Here is a 26,802-nt window from a genome sequence, read left to right on the forward strand (position 1 = left end):
AGGGACACGAACCCAACCCTATCTAACCTATGCAGAACAAGATACAAGACAGAGAAATAGATACAGTGGTGAACTAACTTGGAATAATTACGAAACATTTGAATTCTGGGCCTTGTGGCGGGTGGCTGGAAGGGCTGAAGTTGAATGGCGCGAGTTCCCGGCACGCAGCTATGATCAGTCCTCTAGAGTTTGTAATTTGGGAGTGGGGCGCCCCGCTCACTGCCAGGGCTTCACGGGCTTTTCTAGGGCATCTCCTTCCATGATTACTTCCTCCCAGGCTTCGTCCGTGTCAGAATGTTACGGTCCAAAGGTATACGTTGTGCCGGGGAGGTGATCGATACAGGCAGGAGGGGAGTCATGTGCTGCGGGAATGGGAGAGCAGTGCAGTCAGCCCCTCAGCTTACTGTCTTGGATATGTTTGGTTAATTTTGTGACTCTCCACCTCCCAGCTCGTGCCCCGGAAGGGATACCATAGCCTCCCTTCGCCGCTCACCCTCCGTGGCCATCCTTCTTCCTTCCTCCCATTTCATGATCACACGCCACACGCTACACGCCACACACGCCTCCCGCCACCCGACCCGCCGTTAAATTATCGCGGAGTATCGTTACCTGGTTCAGGCGTCGAGGTGGAGTGACGAGAAGTGACGTGAAGTGACGTGAAGTGACGTGAAGCAGGAGAGGTGTGCACAATTATTAGCAGCATCTTTTTTGTTTATTAAATACGTGTGTGGTTTCATGATTAATGTCTGTTAATACGTATTTGTTTATTTATTGTTTATCTTTATTTTTTTGTACGATATTCAGGTTATATTGGTACGATTTCGAGGATCCTGCCATGGTTTCGATCCCCGGCTGCTCTCTGTAAGGTCTTGTTTAAAAGTCGTCTTTGCAATAATATTCCTTTATGTATAATTTAATTTCACACATTTATTCAATTACTAGCATTTATTTATTTATTTAGCTATTTATTTATTTACTTCCCTATTTCTTTATTCATTTATTTCTTCATTTGTTTATCTATACATTAAATCGAAACACTTCAACGCACAGCCAGTATAGACATTTACCATCTAACTCTTCACAAAAAACAAGATTAACTTCAACTGTTTATACTACGCTCAACTATTCCCTCCTTACGTAATAAAAGGCAAACAAGCTCATTCCATCTACTCCTGCGTGTGATGAATGAAGTACAACGGCCTGCTTCACTGTTTATTTGTTCACTGGCAAAGCTGCTAGATGACAGACTTTTCTACTATCAGTTTGCTACATCTGTCTTACCACCAGACGGGCATGATGACTCTATAACGGAGAAAATATGTTCCGTAAGTGAAGAAAAACAAGATGAAGAAGAAGAAGAAGAAGAAGAAGAAGAAGAAGAAGAAGAAGAAGAAGAAGAAGAAGAAGAAGAAGAAGAATGAAAAAGAAGAATGAAAAAGAAGAAGAATGAAAAAGAAGAAGAAGAAGAAGAAGAAGAAGAAGAAGAAGAAGAAGAAGAAGAAGAAGATGATGATGATAAAAAAAACTGTAGAATAATAATAATAATAATAATAATAATAATAATAATAATAATAATAAGAAGAAGAAGAAGAAGAAGAAGAAGAAGAAGAAAAGAAAAAAAGGAGAGAGAGAGAGAGAGAGAGAGAGAGAGAGAGAGAGAGAGAGAGAGAGAGAGAGAGAGAGAGAGAGAGAGAATTCCCATGATATTAAAATTCACGCAAACACAGTCATAAACATCAGCCCACACAATATCTGGACACGTCAACAAAAAAAAAAAAAAACAATAAACAAACAAACAAATAAACACATAAACAACAAGAACGAACACTACCATTACATTTTCCACCAATCATCGCACCGCTGAACGAAACCAGAGAAAACCACACAAATCATCTTTTATTTACATGTCGCCTCTTCGTGGTCACCGTTTTCTTTTCTGGCTTAAGAACCTCACACTCCAGGACGCCCATCGCCTTGTCCAGGGAGGCGCTCAGGTACCGCAGCTGTGACTCGATGTCCGGGGGCTTGGGGGGAGGGATACTGACCTCCTGCACTGAGTTGGGTCTAAGGGCGGTGATGTAAGCGGAAATTTTGTTCATGATATATTCCACTATTTCATAATCGTTGGGCTGCTTGGTGATGTCCTGGCTCACTTTGGCGAAGGCGTGGCAGACAATGGCGATGAGGAGCTGAAACACGATCCAGTACATGATGAAAGCGAAGACGAAGTAGAAGGCGGGGCCGAGCACTGGCGACGCGTGGGTGATCTCATCGAATTTTTGGTTGATTAGGAAGAAGCTCGACTCCGCGGCCTTGATGAAGCTGGAAAAGTCCTTCACGGAGGTCATGGCGCTCAGGTAGAAAACGGTGACGAAGCTGATGAGTGTGACGAAGAATATGAGGCCGAAACCAATAATATCCCCTGAAGCGTAGCGCAGTGTGGCTGACAGCATTCCGATCCTCCTGTTGAATCTTAGTAGTCTTAGCAGCTTGAGTGTCGCGATGAACACTTGGAATGCAATGACGTACACCAAAATACTGTCTAGGAAAGCGAGAGGTTGGATCTTTATGTATTTCTTCCCCTTTGTCTCGATGAATTTATCCAGGAGGTAATACGTGAGGGAGGTTTTGAGGAGGTAGAAGACAATGGCTGTATAGGACAAAGCGAGAACCCACACCTCCATCAGATTCCACACTGACTTGAAGTACTTCCATCCCTGTTTCTTCATGGTTTTGAACTCGCGCCTCGTGTAAAACAAGGAGAAGAGGATGTAGACGATCTCCACGGCCAGGACAAACGCCCCGCCCTGCTCGTGGTAGCGGAGGAGCTTGAGAGCCTGGAACTCAAACTTGGTGAGAAGACCCCCGCCAGGAAGGAACTCAAAGACGAACATGGTGACCGCGAACAGATTCACCTGCGGGAAGGAGAAAGGTTAGGTGTTGTAACCGTCTGATTGTTGGGTGATGACAGCACGGCACTTACTGCTTTATTTGAGTAACTCTCGACGAATGCACTGAATAAATATAAAACTATAGACGCTAAAAGGTTTAAACTACTCAATTGCTCGGTAGTGTGCTTCGAAATCAAGCTCAGAATGTGCACTGCACGTCTCCAGACATGCAAATCCTGAAAATAAGACAAGAACAATAGTTTCCATGCAAATAAATGATGGAAAGCTTTAAACACGTAATCACTGGAAAGGAGGCCAGAATACCAATTCCCAGACAAGCAGTCGCTGGCAAGAAGAGAATACCAACCTCCAGGAATTTAGGTACAGATATTATACTAGAGGCTGGCAAACACTCGAATCCTTTCAGTACAAGAGACAATTTCCCTTAAAAAATCGTGTGATTAGTCAGAAAATATTGAATAGAGGTATAATAGTAGTGATGAGTAACTAGAAATCACTTTTAAGGCCTCCATCACGACAAATACATAATCTTAAATTTAATACAAATGTGTAATGCTATGTTATGACGCTGAGAGGATTAAGAAGACGAGAGCATTAGTGTTCAGGCATGCAAGAGTCAGAAAAGAGCTTCAACACTGCCAATTAAACAGATAAACAGTCAGAAAAGAGCTCCGACACTGCCAATTAAACAGATAAAGAGAAAAGAACTCTAACTCTGCCAATTAAACAGATAAACATTCAGAAGAGAGCTCCAACACTGCCAACTAAACATATACCGTGACACTGAAAGGATTGAGAAAGAAAGAGCATTACTTTCCAGACACGCAGGAGTTACAAAGGAGGCTCAAGGCAGTCCATCACCTCACCTGCGGGTTGTAGACTGCGAACTCCACGAAGAGCGCCTTGGTGCCGTCGTCCACCCACTGGCTGTCGTGGAGCGAGGCAAGGGTTCGCAGCACCTTAGCTTGAGGCCCTTTCATCTCCACCAGGTAACCCCCGCCACCGTACCTTCGTTAGGAGGAAAGAAAGTAAGCAAATAAGTGAAGGGCAACTTCGCCTCGTAGGAAGAAAATTATGCACGTTGTTATTAAAAGTTTCGGTAGCCATTCATACAAAATAAACTAGAAGGCTATTATTATTAAAAGAAAATAAAACTGCCCAATATATGATAAAGAAAAAACTAAAATTATTCTGTTTCTCTTAAGTATAAAGGAACTATATTTCAGTGAACGATGATGTAAAACTAAGCACAACCAAACCTCACTACTGAAATTAAAACATGTCCCAATAATACGACGTAAAATTAACATGAGAAATTATAAAAAAGCAAACAGAACGGAACTGTTTGTCATCCTGTAGTTCATCTGACCATAAAAAACCCACATTATGGAAAAAAAGAAACTTTAAAATCCACAAATATTGGAACCTAACAAAATGACAGAATATTTAAAAATGCGCTTAAGTGGAAAAAAAAAAAAAAATTGCATTAAAAAGATAATAAAATGGACAATAGTAAATAAAAAAAAAAGCTAAAATGTAATAAAGACAATAACTGAAAAAAAAACAGTTAATAAAAAAACTCACAACAAAAAATAATAAAGAATAAATAAATAAAACAACAACAACAACAATAATAATAATAATAATAATAATAATAATAATAATAATAGTAATAATAATAATAATAATAATAATAATAATAATAATAACAACAACAACAACAACAACAACAACAACAACAACAACAAACCCACTCTATAAAAACACCAGTAATATCAACAGCTCATCATAAACACAAAAGCTGAGCGACCCACGTGTCCAGGGTGCCGTCGTAGGGGAAGCCGTGGATCTCCAGCGCCGACCTGTACTGGAACACTGACTCCACGGCGCCCGACTCGTTCCAGTACATGCCGAAGTCACGCTTCTCCTCTGAGTCTCGGTGCGTGGCCGGATGTGTCTCAGTGTTGCCTGGCAGGAAGAGGAGAAAGAGGAAGTGGTGGAGGAAGAGGAGGAGGAAGTGATCAAGAAGAACAAGGACAAGGAGGAGTACAATACAAAGAAGGAAAGGAAGCAATAAGTGGAGAACGAGAAAAGAGAAGGAAGAAGAGGATAAAGGACAGAAAAAGAGAAGGTATGGAGAAGAACGAGTATAAACATTAGTATCAGTACCTGGCCTTCGTCTGATTTGCCTGATGGTGGCATAGCTGAGGACAAAAGCGATACGAAGGCTACAAGGGACTATGTATACCCTGAAACACTTCTGCGCCGTCCCTCCACTACTTCTAAAAGGCCTTACGTAGCTGAAGTTATACTGATATTTAAGTGTGTTTTTATGATATAAGTGACAGATTAACACGATTCCTATACTATTAACAGGAGAAACACTCTTGAGAACCTGGCTAATCATCCATGTGACCTTTGAAAATAGTCAGAATGAGAGAGCAAAGCGGTGTAGAGTAAAAAACGTGCAAATAACGAAGTATAATCATGAATACCTGGCTTTCTTCTGATCTGCCTGATGATGGGGTAGCCAAGGACGAAAGTGATGCGGTCTATCATAGTACCACACATGTCCTGGGGTCGGTGCACGCCATTGTACAGTGTGGTGTCCAGCAAGGAGGGCACCATGGTCTCCTGAATCCAGCACCAGAAATGGGACTCCTGCTGCGCCTGCCGAGGGAGACATAAAGAGAAGGGGAGATGTTACACTGGAAGAAGAAGAAGAAGAAGCGTTTAATATAAGAGAAAGAGACGGTGTGTTATTGTGTTAAAAGAAAAGGATAAATTATACATGCATTATCCCCACGAGTTTTATGTGTTGTGTTAATTAGTGACGTAGTTTTGTTACAGTGCTGGTCGATTAGAAATAAGAGGACGAGGATGAGAATAAGAAGGGTGTGGAATTTGATAAAGCTGTAGCAGAGTCATAAGATATAGGACAGTTTGGTGAAGGGACATGACAGTGGAGAAAGAGGAAGAAGAGGAGGAGGAGGAGGAAAAGAATGAAGGGAAAGAAGGAATGAAGGAAAGAAATCAGAAAGGAAAGAATAAAGAAAAAAAGAAAAGAGGGAAGAGAAAAAGGAAGAAAAAGAAAAGAAAAGAAAGAAAGAGAAAGCGAGAGAGGAAGGAGGAAGGGAAGTGAGGAAAGAAAGAAGGAAGGAATGAAAGAAAAAAAGAGGAAAAGAAAGAAAGAAAAAAGGAAGGCAGCAATAGAGGAAAGAAACAGATAACGAAGGAAGAAAGAAAGAAACGAATGAAAAAAAAGAAAATTGAAAAGAAAGAAAGAAAGAAGGAAGGCAGAAATAAAGGATAGAAATGTATAAAGAACGAAGGAAAGAACGAAGGAAGAAGTGAAGGCAAACTAAGACCATGCACCTGAACAAACGCGGGGCACTGGGACTGAGAGGCGAGAGCAAAAGTATTCTTGATATTCTCCCTCATGTAGAAGATGTTTGGGTCTCTATCGCCGTGGCTGATAGAGATGATGATGAGTAGGAACATGAGGTACACCAGCACCTCCACCAACAAGTCCTGCATCGCGAGCTCGTTCATTCGCTTCTGCTTCGCCTTTGTCAGTTCCTCGTGTGATAATCCCGCGCCGACCTGGATCTGTGAACGCCTTCTGCTCCCCGCTGGAATATGATGAAAGGATCTGAAGCGTTGCGATATTTGAAAGGAAACGATTTATTTGTGTAGATGATCGTGTGCTGAAAAATATGTCACGGGCTTTCTTTTTCGTTTACTTTTTTTTTTCTTTATTTGCGTATGTCTCCTGTAGCCTACAACAAAAAAGGGAAAAAAGGGAAAAGAAAATAATGATAAGTCTCTCCCTCGCCGTATGAAAAGGAAACGATATGTGAAAAATATCAAGTGTTAGAAAATATATCACGGGTTTTCTTTTTCGTTTATTTTCCTTTCTAAAACTGCAAACGTCTCCTGCTGCTTGCTGGAAAAGATAAATAAATAAATAATGATGGTAATAATTCTAACCATCGCCATATTTCAAAGTGTTCACGATTTTGTGTTGGGAGTAATGGAGATGTGCTTTCACTTTCGTTTTCTCTCACTTTCTCTCGTGAATCAAACCAACTGCTTGCTGAAAAAGAAAAAAAAAAGATGAAATGATTGTAATTCTAACCACCGCCATATTTCATAAACTATTCATAATCTCGTGCTGGAAATAACATCCGCCTTTTTTTTTTTATTCTTTCTTAAATCTGAAAATTTGATCTTGCCTTCTGAAAAATAAAAGAAAAAGAAAAAGAAAAAAATATGATTAAACATTTCCAACCACCGGCATACATTTCTAAAAACTATTCATCATGCAAGAGAAAAAAAAAAAACGTGGTGAAAATAACGTACCCATGTTTTCCTTCACCCTTTCCTTCACGTACAGAGAAGACCAGGTTTAATTAAATATTAGAGAGAATATGTATACCAAGGATAAGAGAGAGAGAGAGAGAGAGAGAGAGAGAGAGAGAGAGAGAGAGAGAGAGAGAAAGGGCGCTGAATAGAGGAAGGATGAAAGATGACCAACAGAGGAGAGGAATGAAAATGGAAGCGAGAGGAAGAAAAGGGAAAGAAAACGAAAGGGGGAACGGAAAGGTAAATTTAATTAAGAATATAGAGGACAAAGCTGAGAAGAGAGAGGAAGGGAGAGAAGAGAAAGAGACTTAGTATAAAACTGGATGAATGGGGTGAGAGAGCGATGAGAGGGAGAGAGAGAGAGGGAGAGGACCGCAATCAATAGAGGGGAGGAAGTCATCAGGTGAGGGGAGCGGGACTGAGCTGCAGGTAAACGTGATGGATTACGTGGCGGGGCAAGACTGACACAAGGAACACAACCGGATGGACCAAATAAGAAAAAAAAATCAGTAGAAAATTAATGGAAATCAGTGGAAATCATAAAAAAAATCTGCAGAAAAAAGTTGAAATTATTACAAAATTTGTGGACATTATTAAAAAGCAGTAGAAATCATAGAGATGCAGATTATCTAGACAAAATTGAGGAGGGATTAAAAAAAGTGTACGAAGCAGGAAGAAAGAGAGAAAAAAGACAAAGAGAGAAAATTAAGTAAAAATAATAAAAAAATATCAGTCAATGAGAAATAATAAATGAAATACGTAATTAAAAAAATCAAATTAGACGAATAAAAAAAATGAATAAATAGAAAAAAAATGAAAAAGGGTTAATGTAAAATATTAAGAGAAAAAACAGACTTTAAATACAAGAATATGAAAGATATTTAATGAAACAACTTTACGTGATATATCTCTCTCGTGCAAACATGAAAAATACACCGTAAACAACAACAACAACAACAACAACAACAACAACAACAACAACAACAATAATAGTAATAATAATAAAACACTTATTTCCACTTCAAAACTACACAGTAATAATATAGACTACCCTCTATTACCTTCACTACACATACTAACTCTTCATTTCAATCACGTGACGATGAAATTCAATGCTCCGACAGATTACTTCATGAATCCAGCCTCAGCATTCCCATGATTACCTGCTGCACGTAATTACTGAGGCACAGGTAAGCACTAATTGGGGCTGGATCATTTGTGGCACTTTAATCTGACACTGCTAAAAATGTGCATGGAATTTATGTGTTTTTTGCAATGACGGCAAGAGAGAGAGAGAGAGAGAAGTCCGGTATTCTGAAACGCTTCGCTGTCTCTTACCACGAGAAATTTCAAAGGCCACAGGGAACACGGTTAATCTATTGTTTTTTTCTTTAATGCTCAATGAACAATAGATTAACCGTGTTCCCAAGAGTGTTTTCCTGTTAATAAAGTAGAATCTCCTTAGTTTGTCACTAGAACCATAAGAACACCCCTTAAAAACCCGTGTAACGTCATTAAGGGCCTTTTGAAACTAGTGGTGCGGCGCAGAAGTGTTTCAGAATATGAGCTGCAGTGTTTGAATGTGAGGGAATAATTGGCGGGAGGGAAAGTATAGGACGATAAAGCTAATAGTAAAAGAACGTACGAAGGATGACAAAAACAAAAGAGAAAGAGTAAACAGAAGTGAAGAGTGTCAAGAGAAGTAAGACAGCAGGAAGGACGAGAAAGTAAAATAGAAAACTAAAGATAAAAGATAAGTAGGAAGGATGGTAAACAGAAAAGGGAAAGTAACAGAAGTAAAAAAAAAAAAAAGCGACCGTAGGAAGGACGAGAAAACAAAGAAAAGTCAAATAAAAAGTTAACAGGATTAAAGAAAACAACAACAACAAAAAACACGTAGTAAGGATAATAAAAACAAACAAACAAACAAACAAAAGTAACAGGAACCAATTCTCACATAAAAAAATAAATAAATGAAACAAAACAAAATAAATACACAGAATAATAATAATAAAAAAAAAAACATAATAAAACCAAGTCGACGAAATGACTACCTTGAGCACTGGGCGGCCCGTAGAGCAGCTCCCCGTCCCCTTCAAGGTCAAACTCCTCCTCATCATCATCGTAGTCCTCAAACTCATCCAGCGGCTTCTTGAGTATCCAGGAGAGCACCATGGCCATCAAGTAAATCTGCAGGTAAGCTCAGGTAAGTGTGCAGGTGAGCCAAACACCGCGGGGATGCATTAGGACTGTTTCTATCCAATTAGCGTCTATTGAAAGGTTTAATTATCTGCAGGACACAATGAATTAAAGCCTCATTGTTCTCCAGCCTAGATTAATTACCGCCACTTTCCCAGGAGCGTACGTTAGTCACTGGGAGTTTCTGTTCTCGTATCAGAGAGAGAAGTACGATAATTGGGAGGGTGTTGGATGAAATTATATTATGTGTGTAAATTTGTCTCTCATTGTCTTCAGTAATATTTCCAGGCTGGTGATGATATATAGATAGGCAGTTATAGGGAAGTAAAAATACCTGTATGGGGTGGCTGAAGGGAATAGAGGAGGAAATAGAGGTGAAGGTTAAATCATGTTAAAATATACTTATGAATTTATCTATCTGCGTAAAAAACAAAGAAAAAAAGAGAGAGAGAGAGAGAAAAGAAATGTAGATTAGTCTGCCAGAGTGGATGCCTTACAAACTGAATAAAGAAACTGATATAGAAAATAAAAAAAAAGAGGAAAAATTATGCTTAAATATATTTGTGAATTTAGTTAACTGCCTAGAGTGAAATAGGTATAACTCTTTAAATACCGAAAAGCGTATCGTAATAGGCTGAGTGAGGAGAATGAAACAGAGAATACGAAAGGAAACAAAATGATGTTCAAATGTTGTCTTGAAATTATCTGTCTACAGGATGCAGAAAATTAGAATTTAGTCTGTTGGAGAGAGGTGGGTGCAAATCTATAAATATACCTGCGTGCATACCTTAATGAGATAAGTGAAAAGAATGGAGAAGATAGAAATGGAGGCAGTGTTGTTGAAATATACTCGTGAATTTAAGTATCTATATATAAGTTTCGCCTGCTGCAGTGAGATGGGCGTAATTTTTTAAATATAACAGCATATCTTAATCCTTTGACTGCCACTTGGTACACCTTTCCCTAATTACCTATTACTGTGAGACATCTTTACTTGTTCTATAGTCACATTCAGTCTTTGAACTGGGAAGAAATTGCAAAATGTATTCTTTTTCATCGCTAACTTTCTTGTAAGTGATTATAAAAACTTCACGCATTGCTTTTGCTGCTGCTAATTGTTTCGCGCAGCAGTGAAAGGGTTAATAGGAAGAGAAAATAGTAAAGAAAGCAAAATAATGTTGAAATATACACATAAATTAATCTACCTGTCTATATATGAAGTCTCGTCTGCTAGATTGTGGATGTAACTATGAATATACTAGCGTGCGTACCTTGATGGGCTGAGTGAAGAGGATGGAGGAGAAGATCGAGGAGAGGAGCGCTGTCAGCCACTTGGTCGCCTTGTCATTGCCGAACTGCACGCCGTAAGCCCAGAGGAAGAAGACCGCCACGGCGATGCTGATGACGCACAGGGTCCAGGCCACCAGCACACACCACCACGGCAGCGACAGCTTCTTGCGCCGCTTCTGAAGTGATGGACCGCTTCACTGATTGGCTGCTTAGAACAATGGGCCGTTTTAAGACTTTGCTCTCTCACCACGACTATTTTCAAAAGCTACAGGGATGATTAGCCGGTTTCTTAGGAGTGTTTTTTTCCCGTTAATAATGTAGATATCTTGTTAATCTGTTATTAGATCCGTAAAAGCACTATTAAAAGCCAGTGCAACCTCAACCAGAACCTTTTGTAAGTAGTCGGGGAGGAGCGCAAAAGTGCTTCAAAATATGGTCCAATGACGCCTTTTACTGTTGTTTTTTTTTGCTTCATTAGAGTAACTAGATTTTACAGAGCCGAAAAGAGAACAACAGGTGCAAAAAAGACTTAAACAACTTCTTTACCCTGTCTGCTGTCAGTGTTCTCTTTGGATAATGTGCCCTAAATCTACGCAAAACAATAATATTAAGCTAAATAACAAACTATAGCAGTCAGAACATACGGAAATAAAGAAAGCCGCAACACGTCGTTAGGCCTACACACGCGAGGCAGTCCCTACATGAAACATATCTACCTATTTCTATCAATTTTAAAACACAGTCAGAAGTGTAAACCCAAATAACCTCGTAATATTAAACAAACCATTCCCTAAAAGAAGAAGAAGAGGGAGAGGAAGAAGAAGAAGAGGAAAGAGGAGGAGGAGGAGGAAGAAGAGAAAAGGAAAAACAAAAGAAAAACAAAAGAAGAAAAATAGAAGAAGAAGAAGAAGAAGAAGAAGAAGAAGAAGAAGAAGAAGAAGAAGAAGAAGAAGAAGATGATGATGATGATGATGATGATGATGAAAAGAAGAGGAAAAACAAAAGAACAAGAAGAACAAGATCAAGAAGAAGTGGGCGAAGAGAAAGCAGAGGAGAAAAGGAAAAAGAAAAGAAGAAAAAGAAAAAAAGAAAAGTAGTAGAAGAAGAACAACAACAAGAACAAGAAGAACAAAAGAACAAGAACAAGAACAAGAACAAAAGAAAACACTTCTCAAAAAAAAAATAAAAGTAGAAAGCCACAAATTACCCATAATCATTAACTCAAAGCGTAAAAAAAAAAATAAATAAATAAATAAAAATAAATAAATAAATAAACGACCCATAATGCAACAATACGCCAACAATCATTATTATTTTACCATCTGTCCCATTCTCGATCCGCCGCTCACCGCATCCCACCCGCTCCTCCCCGCGCCGCTCCTGGGGTGTCTGAAGGGCGCCACTGTAGGAGCCGTGGGTGCTTTAGGCTTGGTGCGTCTCCTATCATTGCTCTGGAATTGCCCTGAAGGAATAGGAATGTTGCAGAGAGAGAGAGAGAGAGAGAGAGAGAGAGAGAGAGAGAGAGAGAGACCAACAGTTGACTATAATAGCACTAAAAACGTAATGGTTATGTCAATCTTATACGTAAGTCAACGATTTGAAGACTGGATAAAAATCGAGGGCATACCGTTGAGAGAGAGAGAGAGAGAGAGAGAGAGAGAGAGAGAGAGAGAGAGAGAGAGAGAGAGAGAGAGAGAGAGAGAGAGAGAGAGAGAGAGAGAAAATTTACCAACCTGCATACGACGCGCTTTGTTTCCGCAGTGCTTCCTTCAGTCTGGATTCCTTGGGTCTTCTCGGTCGGGACTTTCTGAAGAAGAATACGATGCAGAAGGAGGGAGGAAACACGACTAGATTACTGATGAAGCCAATACCGAGAGCTTGAGGGGACACGCTGACGGGGCCCAGACGGAGACCACCGCTGCCTGGCTCTTCGGGCATCTGGGAGACCAATGTGGAAGGAGTGGTTGAATAATGGATAGACTGATTTAAAGTACGTACCGCTACAATGAGGTCATGTGGCGCTACTAATTACTAAATGAAGGAATGGCGATACAATAGTTATATACTTAAATAAATAGAAACTGTCTCAGGCCATTGTAGCTAGAGGCCGATGGGAGGTGACTGATGGAATGACAACGTAATCCTGATAGACTGATTTGGATTCTACAGCATAACAAGATTAATAGGAATTTGTGGAGTTACGTGGTTTGTTTGAGATTCACTGCAAGAAAAAAATAAACAGCCCATATACTAGCTGGGCCACCTTAAATATCATACACTTTATTTCCTGCACCTTCTCATAGAACATAGCGTTGGCCAGCATGGAGAGGTAGAGCAGGGCCATGCACGCAGACAGCCGCTGGACCCGCGTGAAGCGAGACCGAGGTGACCGCAGGAAGATGCTGAACCAAAGGTGGTCGTCGGCAAAATTCTTCTGTACCGTCTTGCCAAACACGTGGGAATAGTCCTTCAGCTGCTGCTCTCCCGCCACGGCCACCAGGCGGTCCACCTATGCACACGTGTGTCAGGTAAGGCTGGCTGTCTTGTTAAGGTATTTTGCTATCTAGGTTAGTTTATTTTTACTTTTTAATTGCTAGTTTTGTTAGGCCGTGCTACTGCATTTGCCACGTATGAAAGCCAGAATTCAAGGCGCTTAAAAAAAGTTATAGCAGCCGACCACCGCAACTTGCTTGGTGTGGAAGGGAAGGCTGTGTCCGGAAGTTTGAGTTCAGAGACAATAATTCAAAATAACGAAAACACAAGATTTATTGGCTGAATATGATATAATGGCAAGATAATATTATCAATACCATAAATATCTGTATGTTTTATATATATATCCGTACAGCTAGGCAAGTCTATATATATTTGTTCTTTTATAACACCTAAGCGCCTATGGATTCGAACGCCATACACCTGCCGGCGCCTCTTGTAACCACGCGTGCATGCCCCCGCCAAGAACACTGCAGATTGGTGTGGCTTGGAGACCTTGCACCTCGTCCGCTTTATTGGGGAAAGGAAGGCCATTATATACGGCAAGTTCTCGTCTATCGTCACCTCTGGAAGGTGGGTGGAAGAAATGGTGTTTGGAGGAGTGCGTCGACACCCTCATGCCAGCTGTGAACCCTGGGTAGGGCGGCGGTGTTCGTTTTTTTTTTTTTCTTTTATGTAGGAAGGACACTGGGCCAAGGGCAACAAAAATCTAATAAAAAAAAAATGCCCACTGAAATGCCAGTCCTATAAAAGGGTCAAAGCAGTGGTCAAAAATTGATGAATAAGTGTCTTGAAACCTCCCTCTTGAAAGAATTCGAGTCATAGGAAGGTTGAAATACAGAAGTAGGCAGGGAGTTCCAGAGTTTACCAGAAAAAGGGATGAATACTGGTTAACTCTTGCGTTAGAGAGGTGGACAGAATACGGGTGAGAGAAAGAAGAAAGTCTTGTGCAGCGAGGCCGCGGAAGGAGGGGAGGCATGCAGTTAGCAAGATCAGAAGAGCAGTTAGCATGAAAATAGCGGTAGAAGACAGCTAGATATGCAACATTGCGGCGGTGAGAGAGAGGCTGAAGACAGTCAATTAGAGGAGAGGAGTTGATGAGACGAAAAGCTTTTGATTCCACCCTGTCTAGAAGAGCAGTACGAGTGGAACCCCCCCAGACATGTGAAGCATACTCCATACATGGACGGATAAAGCCCTTGTACAGAGTTAGCAGCTGGGGGGGGGGGGGGATGAGAAAAACTGGCGGAGACGTCTCAGAACGCCTAACTTCATAGAAGCTGTTTTAGCTCGAGATGAAATGTGAAGTTTCCAGTTCAGATTATAAGTAAAGGACAGACCGAGGATGTTCAGTGTAGAAGAGGGGGACAGTTGAGTGTCATTGAAGAAGAGGGGATAGTTGTCTGGAAGGTTGTGTCTAGTTGATAGATGGAGGAATTGAGTTTTTGAGGCATTGAACAATACCATGTTTGCTCTGCCCCAATCAGAAATTTTAGAAAGATCAGAAGTCAAGCGTTCTGTGGCTTCCCTGCGTGATATGTTTACCTCCTGAAGGATTGGACGTCTATGAAAAGACGTGGAAAAGTGCAGGGTGGTATCATCAGCGTAGGAGTGGATAGGACAAGAAGTTTGGTTTAGAAGATCATTAATGAATAATAAGAAGAGAGTGGGTGACAGGAGAGAATCCTGAGGAACACCACTGTTAATAGATTTAGGAGAAGAACAGTGACCGTCTACCACAGCAGCAATAGAACGGTCAGAAAGGAAACTTGAGATGAAGTTACAGAGAGAAGGATAGAAACCGTAGGAGGGTAGTATGGAAATCAAAGCTTTGTGCCAGACTCTCTCAAAAGCTTTTGATATGTCCAAGGCAACAGCAAAAGTTTCACCAAAATCTCTAAAAGAGACTCAGTAAGGAAAGCCAGATCACCAGTAGAGCGGCCTTGACGGAACCCATACTGATGATCAGATAGAAGGTTGTGAAGTGATAGATATTTAAGAATCTTCCTGTTGAGGGTAGATTCAAAAACTTTAGATAGGCAGGAAATTAAAGCAATAGGACGGTAGTTTGAGGGATTAGAACGGTCACCCTTTTTAGGAACAGGTTGAATGTAGGCAAACTTCCAGCAAGAAGGAAAGGTAGATGTTGACAGACAGAGCTGAAAGAGTTTGATTAGGTAAGGTGCAAGCACGGAGGCACAGTTTCGGAGAACAATAGGAGGGACCCCATCAGGTCCATAAGCCTTCCAAGGGTTTAGGCCAGCGAGGGCATGGAAAACATCATTGCGAAGAATTTTAATACGTGGCATGAAGTAGTCAGAGGGTGGAGGAGAGGGAGGAACAAGCCCAGAATCGTCCAAGGTAGAGATTTTAGCAAAGGTTTGAGTGAAGAGTTCAGCTTTAGAAATAGAAATCCAAGGGAAAGACCATTGCAACACGATTTAATGTTATTGTAGGAACAAGTAAGCCGTTTTTCATGGTTGATAATTGTTCATGACAGGACTATATCAGTATGAGATAGGGTCCATGTTTCGAGTTGTATCTCTACTACATGTAACCGGTCTTACTGAGTCTTTGAGGTTTTCAAGGATGTTTTCATGATTCAGGTGATAATTTAACGAGATTTCTGTACTATTAATGAGGGGGGGTAACTTATGAGAAAACCACTAATCACTTCTGTGGCCTTTGATAATTATCATCCTAAGAGCAGGTCCATGCCACAGACAGGTTGGTCAGCAAAGACGTGAGGTCAGCAGGGGTCGAACCGCAGCATCAGCTTCCTCACCGCCTCACTCTCCTGTCTGAACACAGCGATCCTATTGCCCTGATGTGTGACAATAATGAAAAGAGAGAGAAAAAAAGTGTATAATACGGTAATAGTGCATCAGTCACACAGTCAGTGAGTGGATAGGAAGGAGTGGTGCTGATGCTGCCCGCTCTCTGGCTGGCCTACCTGCCTGTCGTATGGCCCTGCTTTAGATCAACTTGTGCAAAAGCTAGATAAATATAGGTACAGAAACACCAGACATTGTAACTCAGACCCTTTAATACACCTTCCAAATTTCCTCTTGTTTAGTGGAGTTCTGAAGGCCAAATAGCTAAATGCAACCAGGTAACACTCGACTCACCTGGCCGTCACCTTCCTCCACTGCCAGCCACTCGTTGTTGATAAACTGGAACTCCTCACCATTTTGGACATCGCGCACCACCATGTAGGAAAAGAACCATGAGGCTTCCTTCCCCTTGCCGCTGTTGTCGTGCCAGATGCGTAGGTACTGCAGTGGGCCGAGGGGTCTTACACGTGGAAATGGAAAGCCTAATGAGTTTTGTATACTTACCTACCCATTTGCATTTTTTACGTAAACAGGATTGAGTCAAGGGGGATTGTGGGAATAACCTCAACTTACTAATTTCAAAATTGATTATTATTTTCTAGAGAAATTATTTATTTATTTATTTTTCATATGATGTATTACTCAATGTAAAGATCAGCAGTAAGATTAAAGTACTGAATTAATCTAAGGCTTCCCAAACTCTGAATAAAATACTGATGTTATTTTGATATTATCTGAGTCAAGCTTGTAATGTCACCAATGCTAGTGCTAGTGTATTGAGATATTACGTCCATTTATGGGGTGTCTTTTGTTGAGGTGTTTGCTGGTACCTGCTGCTAATGCTTCTGAAGAAATTATTTAAACAAATGTCACTTACTTTTCTACTCTAAGCATGATCTTTCAGTCCTCATATTTCCTTAAGACCTCGGTTTTTTTCATTATTCCATGCAGTTGCTTATTAGTTCAGGGATGGGTTTCTTTATTTCATAACAGTTCCCAAAAGACTAATAAGATTTTTTAACTCCAAATGTGATCCCTCAGTCGTCATATTTCTTTATGATCTACATTTTGTTAATTATTCCATTTAGTTGCACTCAGGATGGTCTTTCTTTCTCTCATTGAAAGCAAAGTTCTCATAAGACATAAATTTTGCTAGGGTAGCCTGAAACAGATAGCTGATGGCTGAATGGGGTTAATTGGGGGAGGCATTTGGTATGTAATGGAATGATGGATGATGATAGTGGTAATGGTGTATTATGATGGGATCAACTACAGGACTCACTTCTCTGTTGCCATGACGAAGTGGTCTGTCCCACCTCGCCTCAGCAATGGACGCTTCTCATCATTGAGTGTCCTCACGTCTGTCTCATCCCAGTCACCCACCATCAGGAACTGAACCTGCATGGTGCAAAAGAGACATTTGCTTTGTAACTTGTGTGCTTGTATGTGATGCCACTGTTGTTACTATTCCACTACTGATTAATTGTCCTGGTTCTCATCCAGCATTGTTAGCATGGCAAACTTGTGGTCAGAAGTTGATTGATTAGTCAAACACACTTCCATTATGCCATGTGTTTTTCCCTTGTGTTTAAGCATCTGTTATCTTGACAGTCTTACAAAACCAGAAAATTGAAAGATGAGGTACAGTTCAAAAGACTTGAAGGGATTTCAAAGTACAGTATACATGTAGGTCCTAACCGGATGTTCGAATTTCATTACAATGCATTTTGATATTAAAGATACCAAAATACTGGATAAAACAAGAGTAAGAGAGGCATGATCCATGGCTGCTGTTACTTGAAGGAAAAGGTTAAACACTGGAAATGAGTGCAGCAGTTTAATTGTTGGCCCTGACTATCCATTATTGCTAACCTCATTATTGATATCCAAAATTTTTACTGCATGTCTTTCAGTAATTCTCCTTGACTGAAGTGTTGCTAACCTTTGATTTGGTGCCAGAGTTTGGTACTTGGCCTGTGTGGACAATGAGGATGTAAAGGTAGTGGTCATTGGGGTTGTTGTCACTGAGAGGTGTTGCTCCAATCTTCTCCAGATCCTTCTTGTCCTGCAGGGAGGTTATGATAGTGGACACATGAAAGAGAGAGAGAGAGAGAGAGAGAGAGAGAGAGAGAGAGAGAGAGAGAGAGAGAGAGAGAGAGAGAGAGAGAGAGAGAGAGAGAGAGAGAGAGAGAATGGTCAACACAGTGCAATCATTCAGTTAGTACTCTTATGCCACATGTCTGTAATAGCATGCTTAAGATATAGAAGTTAGCAGCAAATGTCAAAAGTAACTAGATAAAAATATATAATACAATGTTTAAATCTTTAACTACTTTTGTAATACGGCTGAAAAGTGACTGACATTGAAGTGAGCTTATTTATCATCTAGGAAATGAAATCCACTATTACTCACCATTATTCTGGCATACACTAGCCCAATGAAGTAGAGTCCAAGGGTGATGATGAGGGTGAGGTAAATAGTCAGGTTGTCTACAAATCCAGCATTGGCAAACACGTAGGAGAAGTCGATGGTGTTTGGGGTGACGAAGAAACCCGACCCAAAGGAGGTGAGGTGGTTGCAAGCACAGACTGTGATGGAGGAGTTGGCAGCCATGACCTGTGTGATGCGAGGGACTTCAGAGGCCTTTACTTTAAGTGTTTCAGGTAAAATATGAACTACGGTGAAAGAAAAAGTTTTTATGAAATCAAGAATAAACTGTCCCACTTTATCAACTAGTGCTAATCTATTTCAATATTGCTTCATGAATGGTTTTACATGAAAGAAATACATACATATGATAAGTATTAATTTTATACATCTATTTTGCTTATATAGTGACTGGTAAGTCTTTTCCACCCACTGTGCATCCATCGCTGCTCCAAGTCAGCCTCTCGTTGTCAAAGAAGAGGCAGGACGAGACGAAGGTGCTGAAGTAATATGGAGAGGAGAAGTTTGTGTGGTAGCTGAAGAGGTAGGTGTCTGGGGGTGGGTCCTCGAAGCAGGGGTGTTCTTGGGGCTGTAAGGAAATAACATCTCTCAGGACATTTTGTTTAAACCAGTGCGAAGATTTATGTATTAAACTCTGGAGATGACAGATATGAAGGAAATGTAATGGGCTCATGTGATATCTTTGCCAAGGCAGTTTAACGCAGCAATAACAACAGATATGATTGAATGCATAAATAAAAAGTGAGTGAAATCAAGAGCTGACTCACTACTGCGAGTGTGCGGTTGTAGCGTCCAATGCCGAAAGTGTAAGTGCCTGTCGTGTCCCCAACAACATCTGAGTCAAGGAATAACTCATAGAAGCCGGTGTCTGGGGGGAACAGAATGTCAGACATCACTTAAGTTGTAACTTGAGAGCAGCATTTGTTTGAATTCACTTGGTTGTTTATGCAGACTTGTACCAGTGTTTCATGTGTTCATTAACAAGAAATTACAGATACTCCAGAAAGTACAGAAGCTACATTACAGGATTCTTAAGACCTAGGTATGTAGTTCTTTGCAGACTCACCAGCTCAGTTCATACAGTACAGCTAACTCTATAATCTTCATACACCACAAGTTCCTCCCAGATCAGTATCCACCATGAACATGCCACCAACAAAATCCCCACCAAAATAGTTCTGTACTCAACAAATTAGGCTATGTTAAGTTAATGAGGTGATATTTTCATGGAAGAATCTTTAATGGTTGAATATACATAGACCCCATGATTTGATACCTGAGTGGTAGGTGAGGTTGTTCAGATAGACCAGGTTGTCGGCATACTCAAAGGAGTCATTCATAGTGGAGGAGGACCAGGCCAGCACCCAGTCCTCGCCCTCTGTCTCATTCTCAGGTCGCACCAGCACCGTCACAGCCACTCGGGGGGCAGGCACGTGCAGGTTGTGAAGACTCAGGGCCATTCTGGAGGACACCTGCGGCTCTGGGGATTAGATGATGATATGCACTGTAGCTGTGCAGGATTTAGAGTAATTGTAAGTGGAGTGAATTACAATGCTGCAAGAACAAAATGATCTGTGCTTAGTTTTAAAGTTATGGAGTAATTGCAAGTGGACTGAGATATGGTAGAGCAAGGACAAGGGAACATGTGGCTATTTTGGGTCTGGATTTAATGTTATACTTTTAAATTCAGACATGGGAACACATGAGGAAGATTACATGGTAGTGCCTAGACCCAAAAGAAAGTCCTGTTTTTCTGCATGGCTGCATGACTCACAAAACCTTGCTGCACTGTGACTTGATAGGAGGTTAAGGCTCTGATAAAACACTGACTGAGAGGGGCAGTAATAGCTAGTGTGTGTATACAAGGTTTGTCGTGTATGAAGAATTTAGGATGGCAAGAAAGTGTATGGAGACTTAAAATAAACAAGGAGGATAATGAAGAAAGTGTATAGAGACTTAAAAATTAACAAACTTATTATGATGTCTGAAAAATGAACAAACTTATTATATCTGAAAAATGAACAAACTTATGTTATCAGGAAAACTAACAGACCTATTACAGTATCTGAAAATGAACACTTATGGTATCTGGTATGTGTACTTTGCATTTCCGTAACATTGCCAACACACTAACTGACTAACAAGCAAAGTGTCGCACCTACAAGCGTCGGCTCAACAGATGTCTCCTCAGAGCGAGGGATGTACATGATGAAGTCCTCCAGGGAGTTATTAACAGGGATCGGCTGGGAATTGGCGTCCACCAGGGAGAGCTGCACGGTGGCCGAGTCGTTGCTCAGCTGCTCCCGCCCCCCACCGTAGCCGTGCACCGCTCCCTTCCACTTGGTCATCTGGTGGGGGGTTCACAGGTGAGGTGAGTTCTGTTTTTAATCTCAACTTTATATCTGTTATTTTGCTGTTGTTAAATTTATAAAGCTGATTTCTTGGGTTCATAGGTGAGGTTAGAGTGTTTCTGTTTCTAATCCCAACATTGTGTCCTTTATTTTGCTTGTCATTAAGTGGGGTTTCATAGGTGAGGTTGAATGCCTCTAGTTTTAATATCAGAATTTTACCTGTTATTTTGCTATTGATGAATTTGCAAAAGTATAAATTAGGATCTAGTCATGTATAGTGTTAAGTGTGATTCTTTTCTTTATATATTTTTAGTTATTTTACTTCCTCATCTTTAGTCTCCAAATAACATTCATTCTTCTTATTTTTTGCTCTTGAGAAATTTACAAAACTACAATAATGTGTATATATATATATATATATATATATATATATATATATATATATATATATATATATATATATATATATATATATATATATATATATATATATATATGCTTATTTGTTATTCCCTTTGCATCTTTCAGTATATTTGTGTGTGTGTGTGTGTGTGTGTGTGTGTGTGTGTGTGTGTGTGTGTGTGTGTGTGTGTGTGTGTGCAGTTCTTTCCTTGCTTCACCTGGAGAGTATTACCTGCCACTGTGTTCCATCCTGTCAGGCAATACTCACCTGCACTCCAATGGTGACGGTCCTGTTGGTGAGGCAGTCATCAGGCTCACCCAGCACAGCACAGTAACTTGGGAACACATACACAGCTCCCCCAACCTCCACAGACCGCCCTTTGAGCTCATTCGCATCAAAGAAACCTGGAGAGAGAGAGAGAGAGAGAGAGAGAGAGAGAGAGAGAGAGAGAGAGAGAGAGAGAGAGAGAGAGAGAGAGAGAGAGAGAGAGAGAGAGAGAGAGAGGGGGGGGTGGAATTGATTTTATTGTGATGCTCATCTTTTATATTTTCTTTAGACTAATAGAATGTTTCTGGCATGTCAACATTTGTATGAATTATAGTTTTGTTTCTTACTATGCATTGTGGAACTTAAGAAATTATGTAGATTAGGAGATTTAGTGATAATATTAGTAATACTTGTGTTTAGTTCTTACCTACAGCCATGTTCACATTCTCCCCAGCATCAATTCAATATTAGTAATACTTGTGTTTAGTCTTACCTACAGCCATGTTCACATTCTCCCCAGCATCAATTCTTGCTGGCTCCTCACCCACCACTGCTGCCTGTATGAGAGCCCCCTGCGATGCCCCAACCACACCCAGCATCTTTGTTACCTGTTAACAGAAAAATTCTTAAATGGTCATTTGGTAGTCAGACACCACATATCTCTAATGAGGTGGCCACAATAAGGTCTCACATGGCAGCAGGTGATTTGTTACCTGTCAAGGAAAAATACTTTGGTCAGTCAATTGATAGTCTGACATATGTATGTAATGAGGTGTCCTTGTTAAGGTCCACAAGGCAGCAGCTATATTATTTACTTTTTCTTTTGTCGTTCCAAGTGTATTTTCATCCAGAAGTCCTATTTTCCCCTTCCTCTATTATATTTCCTAAAACTCAAAGAAAGATAGATGCACCAACCTTTTCATTAGCCTCCAGGTCTTCAGGTGAGGGCTGGTATAACTCAACCTCCTCTTCTGCCTCCTCATCATAGAAGGAGTCATTGACAGCCATTCTCTTCACCCTCCTCAGTGTGCTTGTACCCTGTGGCTCTGGAGGCTTGGTTTTTGTTGCATTGGACTTTTGTGCCATCTTATTAACTCCCTGAATGCAGTATTACAAATAGAGATGTAACTAAAGTCTTTACCTTAATTTTTTTATTTAATTTTTTTTATCCATGGAAATAAATTGAAATAGATTTACTCTGTGGTATACTGATTCAAGATCCAAACGACAGCAGTCAATTCAGAAACTAGTTCGGGTGTGTTCCTTGCAGATTGTGACTGCAAAGGGGAAAGGTTTGCTTGAGCATCTGACCCATATATCTGGTACACTCACTTTCATCAAACTGACAGTGGTGGCCAGAGTGCCTGCCACAAAGTCCTGCTGCTGGGACAGAGGTGCCTCTTTGTCTGCCAGGCCTGAGAGAGCTACAAGAACGTCAACAGCTGGCCCTTGTCTTTCATCAGGCAGTGGGTAAGAAATTGAACCCAGGATGTTGTTCACCTTGGGGGAGAACAAAGGTTGTTGTTATGATGCACCACACCACCACCTTCCACTGTTCATAGTTATGTATCTTTGTATATTTCCATCTAAGATGAGACAAGGATAATCCATTTCTCTAAATCTTGTAGATACCTTGCCTTGGCTACTTGCCTTAAAGGTTATCTGTATAGTATATAAATAGACTGGTAGCTTATTTTATATGTAGATATGCATATACTCTTTTTTTATGTGAGACACCAATGAATGGCAACAGAATTTATATATATGAAAAGGCCCACTGAGGTGCCAGTCCCCAAAGAAGAAGAGCCAAAAGAATTAGCCAAATCTTTGCTTACTCATGTGCATCTATTAACTGCAGCTACTGTACCTGAATAACTTCATCCATGGAAGTTGTTGAAAACTTGTCCACAGATCCCAACATCATCGTGTTCTTCTCGGCTGCCACATCCTCCCCCTCCTCTTCCTCCCCAATGTCCTGCTCTCCCTTAGATGATGCTGGTGGACAAGACAAGTTTGAGCTCCTGTTACTGGTAATACATGAATTATATTGTAGATTGTGTGCCAGGAAAGGACTTCATGCAATCTATCTTGTAAATATTGATTTTCATTTTATTCAAGGCAGGTAATGATCATTGTTTAGAACCACTACTAATTTGTCATTCACAAATATGTATCAAATATGTATATGTGTACCTTATGTTTATCTAACATTAAGATTATTGAATGGAAGCAGTAAAGACAGGAGTGGAGTACAGGGAGAAGCTTACAAGATTTTACTGTCATTCCTTAATCCTTTAACTGTGATATGCAACAATTCACAACACTAGAAGCAATGTATGGGGTCTATACAAGCATCCTCAAGAAAGGATGGCATAAAAGAATAGATTTTGCAGTTTCTAGCCAGTACAGTGTTTAGAAGGGGCTGTAAAACAAGACAAGATGTCCCAAAGTGGTTAGTGATTTAGGAAAGATGTGTCAAACAACAGTGAAAGGGTTAAATAGTATGTGGAGAGACTAATACACTATAGGTATAGACTGATGGTGTGTGCATTACTTCCTGACAGCTGGCATTTCCTCACCATCCTCATAGTCATGCAGCGGGAGGGAGATGCCCATGAGGGAGTTCTCGGCCCGCAGCAACATGTCCACCCTTGTCTGGTCCACCACGCTGAGGGCTTTGGTCAGCTCATTCCTGTGTGACAGAGGTAAGCACTCCAGTTTGTACTCTTGGTTGTTAATGAGCTTAAGGCCTGTATTCATAAACACTTTGCTCTCTCATCATGAGTATTTTCAAAAACCACAGGGTTGATTAGCTGGATTCTCAAGGATGTTTCTCATGTTAATGATGTTAAAATCTTGCTAGAATCATAAAAACACTTCAGAACTCCTAACTTCAGATAGAGCCTCTTGAAAATAGGATGCAATGTAGAAGTGCTTCATAATACAGAATTAAATGCATGAAGATGTAGATTATCATACAGGTGAATTGTGATTTGCAGAATGACAGACTCACTTTGCCTTGTACTCATTAAAGGCGTCCCTGGTGGGGAGGAGCGGCACAATGTTGGCCATGTGGAAGAGTGTCTCAGCGCCCATCTGGTCACTTACGCCGGCCCACAGCGTGAGGTTGGCAAAGGGCAGCACCACGCGTCCCACACTCTGCGACCCAAAGGCGAGGATCATCTTGGTGCCCAGGTCATCCATCACTGCAGAGGGAAAGTGAGATCAGAAAGTAGATAAGTGAGATATATCAATTGGAATATGTGTTGCTGGATAAGTTAAGTTTGCATTGCTGAGTTATGTGCAAAGGTAGCCTGACAAGTTGAGTTTGCAGTTGATGGGTGTCACAATCTGAAGTGTTGGATAATCATACAGTTCCTTTACATAAATGAAAATTAGATGAATGATAAAAAATATGAATAAGAATAAAGGAGAAAAGTATAATAGAATAAAGATCTGGGATTTATTTGATATTTAAGGAAGAAAATGTTGACAGTTGATCATTAAACCTGTCACATAATATACCAGAGCTCAAACATGGAAATTAAAGGAACTGTTCTCAGAGATGTTCATAGACACTTCATAGTCGTATAAAAATTATCAAAGGGGAAAATAATGGATGTTTTCTTATTTTTATTTATTTATTTTTTTCATGCAAGAAGGGCTCTAGCCAGGGGCAACAAAGAAAAGCCCACTGAAGGTGCCAAGGTTGTTGATTGCTGAAACTATAAAATTTCTTCACCATTAAATCTAAACCATAATATTCAAATCTAAATATTGATTAATTGAAAAAAATAAGCCAAAATGTTTACCATGGAAGGAGTGTTTTGTCTCTTCAAATCCTTCACTGTTATCTTAAAAACTGAACATTGGTACACTTTAAAGCTTTAATATATATATATATATACTCGTATATATATATATATATATATATATATATATATATATATATATATATATATATATATATATATATATATATATATATATATATATATATATATATATATATAAACCTCAAACTGCTCACCAAAGAAGGGATGTTTAGCCTCTTCAAATCCTTCATTGTTACCATTAAAACAGAACATTGACACACTGAAACAACACCTCAGACTGCTCACCAAAGAAGGCATATTTAGACACTTCAAATCCCTCAGGGTCCTTCCAGCCAGTACAGTTACAGAGGACAGTTTCAACCAATGCAGTGACAACCAGCGTGGGGACTTCCTGGCTCCTCTTCACCAGCCCCCCCTCTTGGTTCTCCTCCTCACCAATCCTGGCATAGCACTCCCCTCCATGTGGTGCCTCATTGATCTGGATGCGCTGAAGTGCCAGGCCTGCTCGGGGAAGGTTTAAAGAACATAGGAAAGAAAAGCAAGCTGCAAGATGTCAGACCTACACGTGGCAGTCCCTGTAATTTCTTTTGTGAGTGATGGGGGAGTTGTTGGTATTTATTCTGGTACTTTCTTATTGCTTGCCAGTGGAAGTGCTGTTATTTTGTAGAGTATATAAAGGAAGGGAAATTCTTATGGTTTTCTCTACTATATGGTATTTCTTCAAGTGCTTTCTCATTGTTTGCCAGTGACTGCTGATAGCAATTTGTTGATGGAGTGTGGAAAGGAAGTTTTTCGTGAGAAACAGGAGAATTCCTGTGGTTTCCTCTATTTTACTTATGTTTTGGGTTAGACATTCTGAATTATTCTTCAATTCCTAGACTCATATAAGAGCACATTAAACTGAACATCCCATGATCACTCACTATATTGAACATCCTGTGAACACCCAGTTAACTGAAAATTCCAGCAAACATTCATCCAAGTGAATCTCCCACAAAAACCCTGACTGACCCTGTGCTGTCTCCCCAGAGCGCTGGGCTGTCACCTGCACATCAAACATTCTGAATCTTGTCCCAAATTTCTTCCAGAAGTCATCCAGGAGGGCAAGTTTCTGCATATTCTCCCCTGTTGAAAGAGAAGATGTCAAGAGGTGTATGCTGTTGGCCTTGTTGTGGAAGTATATTGCCAGCAGTACTATGCCAAAGCTCCTTGGTTGTAGTAGGGTGATTCACAAAACTATCCCTTTCCACCAAGGGCTGACAGGGCTAAGGAAGTGAATGATGGGTGTAATAATAGATAAATAATAAGTAATAGATAAAGAGGAAAAATATAATAGAGAAAAAGATCTGGATTTATGTGATATCAAAGAAAGGGAATTTGGATATGAGTGTGTGGTGCTTTGT

At 40.3% G+C, this 26,802-nt stretch overlaps 1 protein-coding gene and 1 long non-coding RNA gene across 5 annotated transcripts in view; one reads left to right on the forward strand and one right to left on the reverse strand.

The window, feature by feature from the left end:
• Positions 1-1,773: 1,773 nt before the first annotated feature.
• Positions 1,774-26,802, reverse strand: part of LOC135088742 (uncharacterized) — a 43,634-nt gene continuing 18,605 nt past the window's right edge. For both annotated transcript variants that reach the window (XM_063983730.1, XM_063983731.1), the window contains 27 exons: positions 26,411-26,524; positions 25,685-25,900; positions 24,577-24,769; positions 24,143-24,255; positions 23,431-23,558; positions 22,896-23,063; positions 22,479-22,661; positions 22,057-22,171; positions 21,564-21,700; positions 20,701-20,890; positions 19,819-20,022; positions 19,310-19,410; positions 18,955-19,110; positions 18,507-18,710; positions 18,036-18,158; positions 17,376-17,491; positions 16,388-16,553; positions 13,060-13,275; positions 12,500-12,704; positions 12,086-12,228; positions 10,748-10,942; positions 9,332-9,467; positions 6,288-6,544; positions 5,408-5,582; positions 4,727-4,880; positions 3,779-3,920; positions 1,774-2,915 (listed from right to left, as the gene is read on the reverse strand). In XM_063983730.1, the coding sequence (XP_063839800.1) occupies positions 1,890-2,915; positions 3,779-3,920; positions 4,727-4,880; positions 5,408-5,582; positions 6,288-6,544; positions 9,332-9,467; positions 10,748-10,942; positions 12,086-12,228; positions 12,500-12,704; positions 13,060-13,275; positions 16,388-16,553; positions 17,376-17,491; positions 18,036-18,158; positions 18,507-18,710; positions 18,955-19,110; positions 19,310-19,410; positions 19,819-20,022; positions 20,701-20,890; positions 21,564-21,700; positions 22,057-22,171; positions 22,479-22,661; positions 22,896-23,063; positions 23,431-23,558; positions 24,143-24,255; positions 24,577-24,769; positions 25,685-25,900; positions 26,411-26,524 (5,276 nt within the window). In that variant the 3' untranslated portion in view covers positions 1,774-1,889. The remainder of the gene's footprint in view (positions 2,916-3,778; positions 3,921-4,726; positions 4,881-5,407; positions 5,583-6,287; positions 6,545-9,331; positions 9,468-10,747; positions 10,943-12,085; positions 12,229-12,499; positions 12,705-13,059; positions 13,276-16,387; positions 16,554-17,375; positions 17,492-18,035; positions 18,159-18,506; positions 18,711-18,954; positions 19,111-19,309; positions 19,411-19,818; positions 20,023-20,700; positions 20,891-21,563; positions 21,701-22,056; positions 22,172-22,478; positions 22,662-22,895; positions 23,064-23,430; positions 23,559-24,142; positions 24,256-24,576; positions 24,770-25,684; positions 25,901-26,410; positions 26,525-26,802) is intronic.
• On the forward strand, positions 12,634-20,674 carry LOC135088747 (uncharacterized). 3 transcript variants are annotated; one of them, XR_010261098.1, is made up of 5 exons: positions 12,634-12,756; positions 13,070-13,294; positions 18,613-18,757; positions 18,930-19,065; positions 19,936-20,674. It is a non-coding gene; the product is annotated as an uncharacterized LOC135088747 (long non-coding RNA). The 3 variants fall into 3 exon arrangements; XR_010261097.1 differs by lacking the exons at positions 12,634-12,756; positions 13,070-13,294 and adding an exon at positions 13,535-13,832 and having other exon boundaries at positions 19,936-20,074; positions 20,233-20,674; XR_010261096.1 differs by lacking the exons at positions 12,634-12,756; positions 13,070-13,294 and adding an exon at positions 13,537-13,832.

This window comes from Scylla paramamosain, chromosome 31 (genome assembly GCF_035594125.1).
Source record: "Scylla paramamosain isolate STU-SP2022 chromosome 31, ASM3559412v1, whole genome shotgun sequence".
NCBI lineage: Eukaryota > Metazoa > Arthropoda > Malacostraca > Decapoda > Portunidae > Scylla > Scylla paramamosain.